The sequence below is a fragment of the Ascaphus truei genome, chromosome 13, assembly GCF_040206685.1.
Source record: "Ascaphus truei isolate aAscTru1 chromosome 13, aAscTru1.hap1, whole genome shotgun sequence".
Taxonomy (NCBI): domain Eukaryota; kingdom Metazoa; phylum Chordata; class Amphibia; order Anura; family Ascaphidae; genus Ascaphus; species Ascaphus truei.
The window spans coordinates 44,202,564-44,213,538 of record NC_134495.1 but is presented as its reverse complement, the minus strand read 5'-3'; the positions used below and the strand labels follow the sequence as shown (position 1 = coordinate 44,213,538).

The 10,975-nt window shown below is 40.2% G+C and overlaps 1 protein-coding gene across 2 annotated transcripts; it reads left to right on the top strand.

Annotated features, from left to right (window-relative positions):
* The first annotated feature begins 551 nt into the window (after positions 1-551).
* On the top strand, positions 552-6,611 carry LOC142465286 (uncharacterized). 2 transcript variants are annotated; one of them, XM_075569306.1, is made up of 2 exons: positions 552-3,676; positions 5,634-5,759. In XM_075569306.1, exons 1-2 carry the CDS (start codon positions 2,527-2,529, stop codon positions 5,642-5,644), a joined length of 1,161 nt encoding a protein of 386 aa, XP_075425421.1. In that variant the 5' UTR covers positions 552-2,526; the 3' UTR covers positions 5,645-5,759. The 2 variants fall into 2 exon arrangements, with proteins under 2 accessions (XP_075425421.1, XP_075425420.1); XM_075569305.1 differs by having other exon boundaries at positions 2,154-3,676; positions 5,627-6,611.
* The last annotated feature ends 4,364 nt before the right edge of the window (positions 6,612-10,975 follow it).

The window sequence follows — 10,975 nt, the reverse complement described above, 5'->3', positions numbered from 1 at the left end:
AATTTGCTAATACAGAAATTTATGTTGATGACGTGTACCTATCACATGACACAGAAGAAGAGCATTTTAAAGCTATGACAGAAGTGTTAATTACATTGACAGAAGCAGGTTACCTAGTTTCCCTAAAGAAATCTCAGCTTGCAAGAGAAACTGTGACATTTTTAGGCTTTGAAATAGCTGAAAATGGCAGAGGCCTCTCTACTAATTACAGAGAAAAAGTTTCCAACATCAGTGTTCCTAAATCACTAAAACAGTTAAGAAGCATTATTGGGTTACTGAATTTTTCAATGACGTTTATCCCAGATTTTAATGTACTGATTGAACCATTACATCACGCAACATCACGCGAGATTAAGTCAGAGCAGACTAGACCGAAAACACCTTTTAAATGGTTAACAGTTGAGGATGAGGCACTGCGAAAGTTATTAGCAGCAGTTAATGATGCTTCCTACTTAGCGCAGCGCGACCCGACAAAACCATTGTCAGCTTATGTCAACATTTCACCTCTAGCTGCATACATTAGAATTTACAATGCTATGGAAATAGTACCAATTACATTATTATCTTATGTATTTACAAACACAGAGAAGAGATATTTGTCGCTTGAAAAACTATTATCAGCGATTACACTCACAGTGCTAAAATCACGTGATTTGGCACAGGGACAGGATATCTATATATACACTTCAGTAGCTTCACTAGCAACATTGCAGAAACAGACCATTCCGGATAGGAAGGCGTTAAGAAGTCGCTGGTTAAAATGGTATACCATTATAGAAGATCCCCAAATACATTTTGTGCATGATAAAACTTTAACTACATTAGATGACCTCCCATCACCCTTTGAAGGGGTAACATGGGAAAATCAAACACACCCAAATGATTTTTACACATGCATTTTCTACACAGATGGTTCAGCTGTAGACTCCAGCAAAGAAGGAGTGAATAAATCTGCAGGTTCAGGAATTGCAAAATATGATGCACATATGAATTTGTTGCATAGTTGGCAATTACCTGTAGGAGACCACTCTGCACAGTTTGCAGAGATTCATGCATTAGCTTTTGCTATGAAAGAAGCACTTACAGTTAAGGGACATGTACTTATAGTTACAGATTCCGCTTATTTAGCACGTTCAGCACTGCAGGACCTACCAATTTGGAGATCAAATGGATTTTTGAATGCCAAAAGGAAACCACTAACGCATATAGCTAAGTGGAAGGCCATTGCGGCCTATCTTGATCAAAAGCCTGATATTGAAATTGTACACGAGCCAGCGCACAGAACGCTTGGTTCATCGGTTCATACTATGGGTAACCAGTTTGCAGATAGTCTCGCGCAAACTGTAAGTCAGAAATTTGCCGTTAACAAAGTGTTAACAAGGGCACAGTCAAAGTCAGCCAGTCTCGATGCAGAGTTGTATGCTTGTCTGGATACCACCAGGCCTAATCCACCTGGGTATCCTAAGAAATACTCATTTAAACAAGTCGACAATAATTGCATGGTTGTAATTGATGCTAATGAATTCATTGTTCCCCCTGTAGCAAGCAGGATGCAGATCGCTACGCAAGCACACGACAGTGTGGGACACCCTCACCTAGGGAGAGAAAATGTTTTGTTGACACTGAAACACAAATACTGGTGGCCGAACATGAGGAAAACAGTTAAGACAGTTCTAAGCAACTGTAAACCATGTCGGTTGGTGAACGCTCCTAATCATCAGACCCCACCATTTATTATTAATGCAATACCGAACAAACCGTTTGATTTAATATATTTGGACCATATTGGACCTTTGCCAGCATCACATTCCTACAAACATGTTTTGGTTTGTGTTGATGCTTGTACAAGGTTTACGTGGTTATACCCCGTTCGTGGTACGACATCTAGCTCTACGCTTAAATGTCTCAACACCTTAGTAAGTGTGGCTAAGCCCAAGGCCTTTCATTCCGATGGTGGACCTGCTTTCACAGCAGCAGAAACCAAGGAATGGGCCGCAACATTAGGTGTTGATTGGGCCTTTAGCTCACCGTGGCATCCGGAAAGCACTGGAATCGCTGAGCGTAGAAATTACGAGGTAAAACGACTTTTAACCAAAATGCTATCTAATCGTCCTACACAGTGGTATCCACTCTTAGTTACGGTTCAAATTGGCTTAAATAATATTCCTAACACAGTAACTGGTAAAACACCCCATGAACTGTTATATGGTACTCCTATGAATACACCGTTTACTAATGATTCTATTTCTGTCCCAGGGAGACTTGAACAAATATTAATTTTACAGGAATTGAGGGATTCTTTTTCCCATACAGCCCACACACCACGTAATCCTGCAGCTTGGACGCCGCAGATTGGACATTCGGTCCAGGAGAGGGTTGCTAAGGTAAAGCCGTTGCGGCCTAAGTGGAAGAAACCTACCACGATACTTAAAAAGATAAATGAAAGAACCTTTATCATCCAAGATACAAAAGGAAGAGAAAGAAAAGTGAGTATCGATAATCTTAAGCCTACAGCACATTGCAGTAATGTCACTGTTCAAGATGGAGGAGACACCGTATCTGCGACAGACTTCGATCGAGCTGCAGCCTCTCGAAGCACAGATTGCAAGACAACAGGATGTGGAAACTAATCACGCAGGTGAGGTCCTACAAGCTGAAGCAGACTTCCCTGACAGTGACCAAAGACATATATATGTGTTACCTGCCATACCGGATCAACGCAACATTTACCAGAAGGCCTATCAAACAGTGGCTAAGGTGATCACAAAGAAAAGACTGTTAAAGACTATTTTGTGTTTCTCAATCTGTTTTGCTTTTCTAGCAATATCGGCCAGCGTTATTTTCAGGTTACAATGGCATTTTGTGACTCAGCAAGAAGGAGAGATCATCGACTGGAAACGTACAGCAGCACACGGTATTACCACACCAGACTCCGGCATCGTGAAACGAGGACTACATTACGATTTGAAACCGGTGGACATACAGTCGGTGGGTATACCTCAAGGTGTGTATTGGAAGCCGTTTCCTAAACCTATCATCCAGAAACGAAAGACTTTGGGGATTTCACAGGTTGTGCTGTTTGATTCTACTGTGCTAGCTAAAGAAGCTGGTATAACTACGCCAGAAGGAAGGAAGCTGGTGACACAACATCTGAATGCACAGATGCAACAGCTGCAATCTACAAGCCTGAAATATGATTTACCCCTTCATGACCATTGGAAGCAGCAAAGCTACCGTGAACAACGTTGTCATGCTGAATTTGGACATTGTTATTTCATTGACTTTCAAGGAACACGTAAATGGCCAACGAAGGAGCTGAAAGCTGATCATTGCCCTCGGCCTGGTGTGACCATGGACAATATAAGGTATAAGCAATACCCTATTTTCTATCTGAATACAGGTCAAATTACTCAGAACGGATTCGTTCCCAATGGACAGACTGATCCAAGAGTGGCATTCTGGGAAGGTGCTGAAGAAGAAGAGTACAGAATACCTGGGGGGGTAAGACCGTATATATCTGCTGTTTTTTGTACTGACAGTATTTACTCAGGATGGTGGAACTCATCAATAACCGCTGAGGACCTGTTACACAAACTTCAAGATGTGATGGAAGATGCTAAAACTGGACAGCTAAAGACAGCAGCACTTCCGAAAGAATGGAATACAAAAGGTGATGGTATGTTGTTTCGTGAACCTACAGCATGGGACACTTGCACTCAACCACGCTTTGCTACATTTACCAATACGACATACTACAGCCATTCATGTAAAGGTTTCAAGAATGCGTGTGGTATCACATTGGAGAAATTGATTAATGAAGGAATCTGTGATAAGGACAATACAGTATTCAAGTACGGTTGTAAACCGTGTTCCTTTTATTACAATCTCACGCAAGGCTATTTTAACTGGCAACCGAAAATGATTGATCAAGGATTTTTACATTTTTCTGGGTTACGAGGTTTTTGGTGTGTGGAGCGAATAGTGATTATGAAACCTAATTACAAAGTCTACTCCCTGTTCCAGAAATGTCTCAATGATAGTTTGCATATGAATGTTGACACGGTAATCAGGGCAATGAGCGATTTGATGAATGTTCAAATAGCTCCAGATGATAAACCCTGTGAGTATGACACGTGCACCACACGTAATATTGTTAACATGCCCTACTCAGAGGCAATGTGGGGTACGAATGCAACGATTAATGCCATAGTGTATTATGAAAATGACACAGAGTTCATGAATGAATGTAAAGTTTCAAGTAAAACATCTGCAAGAAAATTGCTTACTAACGATGATATTCTTATAACCACAGGACACCTGCTGAGTGATTCTGTTTCTGTTATAAGTCAAATCTCTGACTCAAATGATGAAGAATTAAGGAGAGGTATTTTGGTGTTAAGAGATCACATGATAAAATTTGCTTCCTACACAATTTCAGATATAACAGTGTTATCTGAAGAAATTAAAGCTTTGGTTATTCTTAATCACATTACTTCTATCAGGTTAACATTGCAAAGTAAAAAGGTTGACATATCACTTTTAAATCTCACTTTAATCACACAGACTCTCAATTTAAGTCCGAAAGAATCTGAAATCCTGGCATATGTTTCACAAACCACAGTTTATGACATACGAGAAAGAAACCACAGACGGGTTCATAACCCTGATGACTCATTATGGGAAGTTTTTATATACTATGAATTATTTATTCCAGGAGACGTGTATACAACAAATTGGGAACTGCTTAATTTTGGACACATAATACACACAGGTTCTTATTTCGCAAGGATGCAGGTTGCGCAACCATTTCAATACATGTCTGTGAAATGTGATCGTAAATTTTTCATCAGCACTATAAGATGTGTTGATAGAGGTTACTTGATTTGTGATGACATTATACAGCACATGCCTTGCAATGATCAAATGCAAGGTAGCAACTGCCCGATAACTGTAATGCCTATTCAAACCCCTTTTACATTAATTCACAGCCTAGATAATGGGAGTTACATAGTGTTATCTACAGAAAAGGATTGCGATATTCCTCCTTTTCAGGCATCACTTGTCACGGTTAATGGGAGTATACAGTGTTATGGTACTACACTTATTCCACCTCTGTTACATCAGAAATTCACATCTGGAGTACATTTCCAGGTACCAGCTATCACACTGATCCTTCCTCACATGACAGCCTATTTGGCACATTTAAAGAAGATGAAAGTTACTATAGGGTTCACACATGATATAGTACATACCCTTTTACAGAGAGTTCACAGTGAATTATTACGTGTTGATTTGCACCCAGGTGATTTTCCCCAGTGGTTAACTACACTAGGAGAATCATTGAAAACTTTTTGGCCCATGACAGGTAATTTTTTGACAAAGATAGGTACTAGCCTACAATCTACTGGTAAAAGTATTTTTAGTGGACTGGGAAATGCGTTTGGAATCCTAGGTTATTTAAAACCAATATTGTTTTTTATTTTAGGGATAATAATCCCTGTTATTTTGCTTCGTATTTTCTCATTTCTTCCGAAGATGAAGATGAAGAGGCGTTCAGCTTAATCACATTTTGCTTTATAGCATATATTCTTATATTTTTACCTAGATACTAATATACTGTTTTAAGCACACAGGTCAAATCTAACCTGCTGCAGTATGCTTTGTTGCAAGGACACAGACGAAAAGAAAGATGCTTCACAAATCTTGCGTCTACCACGTTCCTATCAGACCTCCATGAGGATGTACTTAGATGAACTGGTTTTGCCAAATCGGAAACCCCGCAAAGTGCATGCAGTTCACGATACGATGAGAGACTTTATGTATCAGGACTCTCTTGCTTCCTCTGGACCGTTTTCTGTTTTAACACCTAATGGGACATTGCTACCGCGTAGCTTGCTAATGTTATGTAATTTTTGGCAAGTGAAATCTTTGCTGTCTCTTGGTGATCAACCCAACTTCAAGTGTAGAGACATTCACCGTCAAATATTTCAAATGTCTTTTTATACAATTGAAGAAGGTCATATCAGTATTGTCAGCCACGGGTCATATAATTGTACCACTTTGCTTGCATGTTCAGGTAATAAACATCAACATTGTTTTGGTGCCCGTTGGAATACTACGCTCTTGAGTGTGTATGAAAGCCAACATCAACCCGCTTTACAATTGGGTGATTTTTACAAATTGATACCTTCCCATCGTGGAATAACTTGTGCACATATGCGCAGTTGTGGGTGTTTTGGCGATCAGTCACATACTCCTATGAGTTCAAGCTCATCAACATCAGAGAGCTGTGACACTGTCTTCCAATAGTACACATAATGAATATTTTCTGCTTTGATAGTTTTTCCTGCATTTGCAAAAATATGATAATTATGTGTAGGAGAGGGTGTTATGGATTACAGGTATTTTCTGGCATATAACGCATAATGAATACAGGTCACAGGTACTTATATACGTAGTATCATAGTAAGGCCTAGTATAGCTTAGAGTATATTGTTAAAATCCTGGTTTTTCTTGTCTTAGAAATAATAGCTTGTTTTGCTCAGAAGTGGCAGGATATTAGGACAGGTTACAAAGACATAAAAAGGGGAACTTATAACGGTAAACACGCTGTGGTTTGAACGGGAACTTATGAAATATCATAAAGTTACTAAATGTACGTCCTAAGATCATAAACATCATACGTCACTAACTATAATTTCTGACTCGTAAACATCATACGTCACAAACCACAGAGTATGGACACATGACACGTGACACACGTACGCAGTAACTAATACACTCTATATTAGGTTGGCCCGACTCCATGTTAGATCAGAGAGAGAGAGAAAGAGAACCGAACTTAAGTGTGAAGTCACACAGATGAGACTGGGACTGGCTGACCTGACCTGACCTGACGTAATATCTTTTGGTTTGTGAGTATTGACAATGCATATCTAGTTATAATCTCTGCATAGTTAGGAATGGATTGGTAACATACTGTAACTGTTAGCCATTGGCTTATAAGAAGCTTGTTCTGATATTTCTGATATTTCTGAATATTGTTGTAATACAATAAAGGATAAACCTTTTCTTATACAAACTCTGAGTACCCTTTCTTTATAAATAATAATCTCACGATACCCTTCATATATCATAATATGTGAGGGTGTGGCCGAGGCTTTTTCAAGTGCAACATTCTTGGTTTGTGTTCTCTGCTTAGAGCAGGATATAACTCACCATAAGGCGACACTTGATAAAGAGAGGTAGGTGATTTGAACCCAGATTATGTTATGGATTACAGGTATTTTCTGGCATATAACGCATAATGAATACAGGTCACAGGTACTTATATACGTAGTATCATAGTAAGGCCTAGTATAGCTTAGAGTATATTGTTAAAATCCTGGTTTTTCTTGTCTTAGAAATAATAGCTTGTTTTGCTCAGAAGTGGCAGGATATTAGGACAGGTTACAAAGACATAAAAAGGGGAACTTATAACGGTAAACACGCTGTGGTTTGAACGGGAACTTATGAAATATCATAAAGTTACTAAATGTACGTCCTAAGATCATAAACATCATACGTCACTAACTATAATTTCTGACTCGTAAACATCATACGTCACAAACCACAGAGTATGGACACATGACACGTGACACACGTACGCAGTAACTAATACACTCTATATTAGGTTGGCCCGACTCCATGTTAGATCAGAGAGAGAGAGAAAGAGAACCGAACTTAAGTGTGAAGTCACACAGATGAGACTGGGACTGGCTGACCTGACCTGACGTAATATCTTTTGGTTTGTGAGTATTGACAATGCATATCTAGTTATAATCTCTGCATAGTTAGGAATGGATTGGTAACATACTGTAACTGTTAGCCATTGGCTTATAAGAAGCTTGTTCTGATATTTCTGATATTTCTGAATATTGTTGTAATACAATAAAGGATAAACCTTTTCTTATACAAACTCTGAGTACCCTTTCTTTATAAATAATAATCTCACGATACCCTTCATATATCATAATATGTGAGGGTGTGGCCGAGGCTTTTTCAAGTGCAACATTCTTGGTTTGTGTTCTCTGCTTAGAGCAGGATATAACTCACCATAAGGCGACACTTGATAAAGAGAGGTAGGTGATTTGAACCCAGATTAGTAGCTTTGGCCGGGTATTGCGTTTAAGGGGCTTATGCAGAGAGCATAGATAATGAAATAGCGCCATCTTCTGGCGAAAAAATTGGCAGAAATCCTGAAACTCGGAAGAAAATGGCGCGATTTTTAAAAGTGCCCTGAAAATTTTTCTGAGGTTTAAAACTCGGCAAACTCGTGGCGAGTACCTGGAACGCGCCATGCTATTTTAGCGTGCAATGCAAGAAGGACCGAAGCGCTGGAACGCGCCATTCTGCCCTTTACTTTGGCGTGTTCCAGGTAGCCAGGAAAACTTGGCTATTTTACTACCATCTGCTAAAAGAAGGTAACGGCGCTTTCTGCATACGGCCATAATATATCCCAAATTTGTGGATATTTCATTGCCGTTTTCCCTGTTAATCTCGATCCTCTCTGCATAAGCCCCTAAGTTTTGCAAGTACCTCATGTGTGTGTTTGGCCCGTTTAACTTGGGTACAGTGCAAGGTACACCCCTCTATCGTATGGATGTTATTGTATGGCTGCAATTCCTCTTTCGCGTACTATGATTCCTTTCTCATAGTCTCACTGCGCATGCGTCATTCTTATTGTGTGAGAGTCCTGTCCTGGTGATGAGTGCAGTATGCGGAGGAGAGACAAGGTAAGTGAAACCTAGTTTGTATATCCCTGATCGCGCAACAGGGTTGATAGGAGGGGAATGGTGTTGTACCAATTTCCGCTTAAGAAATCATTTATGTGCAGATATGTCAGTGTGTCTTTCGGTTGGGTTTAGTATAACTTCGGTTCCTTCTAACCGCAATACACTTTCTGAATCCCAGTGCGCATGCGTCGCCGTCATCCAGTGTGTATACTGCTTTTCCGACCAGGGCGATGTGCCATGGAGAAAACGGGACAGGTATTCCCTGATGTGTCAGCGCAAGTCTATCTTTCAAAGAAGATATTCAATAGATGGCGTATATATAGTGATGCGGATGTCGCTCATAGCTCGTAGCTCGTAGCGTCTGTGGTATGTAAAAAGTAAGCTGAAGGAAGCCTGCCCTTTTTGTATATAGCGAAGGGAGAAGGACTAACTGATTAGTTGTTCTGAATGTAATTTCTATGGAGCGAGAGCACAGAAAGCATTACCCTGTGGCAGTGCATAAACACCTCTTTAAATGGGTGTATCAGAATAGAGATAAACGTATCAAAGTTTGGAGTGTTCGCGCTAAGTATATATTCAGTAAACTTGTGCTAGGCTGTCAGCACATTGGCAAACTCCACAATCACACTGAGTATGGCTACAGTGTAGAAGCTGTCGGCAAAGACCCGACATACAGTACGCTTCGTTGCTGTCTGCGACTTCTTCCGGGGTGGGCGTATCCGCGTCCCTGTCGGCCCCTATATACGTAATTGTTGCCATAGCAACCTGGGGACGCTAATTAATGCCGAAATAGGAAAATGGTGGTGCTTAGGTACTGCACCCTGAATAATCCAATGTAGTGTATAGGATTAATTCATTCTGACCTTTAAGTGTACTGTTTGTAGTTTTAAAACAGATTCCACTCGATGTGGACAGGCTGAACAGGAGTCCAGAATATTATTAGTCCTTTCTAATCATAGAAAAGACGTGTATACAAAGCCTTCATTGATGCCAGATGGATATTGAGTGTGCAGCAGATATATCCATCTGGCTTCACACTGCAGCAGTTTTTTGTCCCAATTACCCTTGCGTATGTTAGGGGGTATGTGGTTAATTCCTTGAAATGTGAGTGTGTTGACATTTCCTGCATGTTTTTCCCGTACATGTCGGGAGACTGGAGTGTCTGTCAAATTTCTGATTGATCCAAGGTGTTCCAGCACTCTTCTTCTTAGTTCCCTTTTGGTCTTGCCAACATACTTCATTCCACATGAACATGTAATCAGGTAGATTATCCCTATGCTTTTGCAGTTAATAACATTTTTAATTATAAAGGTCTTTGTATCTCCTGTGTTGGTAAATGTTTTGCTTTCTTTCATATAGTCGCATGCCTTGCAGTTATGACATTTAAAGAAACCTTTGATGCTTAACCATGTTGTGCTTTTTTTGTTTTTGTTTTGAGTGAAATGACTGTGTACCAGATGATCCTTGATGTTTCCTGAGCGTTTCCACACAATGAAAGGTCTATCTTTGAGAACCTGGTTGAGGTCTTCATCGCTTAGCAAGATGTGCCAATATTTGGTAAGTATTTGATTGATATCTCTCCATTGGTTGTGATATGTAGTTATACATCTTATTTCTTTTTTAGTATTCTCTTTGATTTTATTTGTAAGGAGATCTTCACGGGGTGTATTAATCGCCCGGTGGTATGCTGTTTTCAGTTGTCGTGCTGAATAGCCACGGCTCAAAAAATTGTCCCTCATTTTCTTAGACTCGGATTTGGAGGTTTCCGTGTCAGAGCAGTTCCGTCTTATGCGGAGGTACTGCCCTGTGGGTATACCTCTGATTAGTGGTTTTGGGTGGAAACTATCCGCTCTTAGATAGCTATTGGTTGCGGTTTTTTTCTTAAAATTGCTGGACGAGAGGTAGCCTTCCTCATTCTTGGAGATCCTAAGGTCGAGGAAAGAGATGTCTGTCGCACTTATCTCTGAGGTGAGTTTCAGATTATGTTCGTTTGAGTTCAGCAGGTTAAGGAAAATGTCTAGATCCCTTCTGCTGCCGTTCCAGAGTAACATGATGTCATCAATAAACCTGATCCACATCTCTATGTGGTCTGTATATTGAGACATGCCCTCAGAGAAAACGCTAACATCTTCCCATCTTCCTAGGTAGAGGTTAGCGTATGTGGGGGCACACGTGGTTCCCATAGCGGTGCCTTGAATTTG

Bases quoted from the DNA above. Each gene is read 5' to 3' on its own strand.
- LOC142465286 (XM_075569305.1), top strand. From the start codon at position 2,527: ATGTCACTGTTCAAGATGGAGGAGACACCGTATCTGCGACAGACTTCG. The intron at 3,677-5,626 runs GTATGTTGTTTC...TACTGTTTTAAG, and splicing joins ATGGAATACAAAAGGTGATG to CACACAGGTCAAATCTAACC.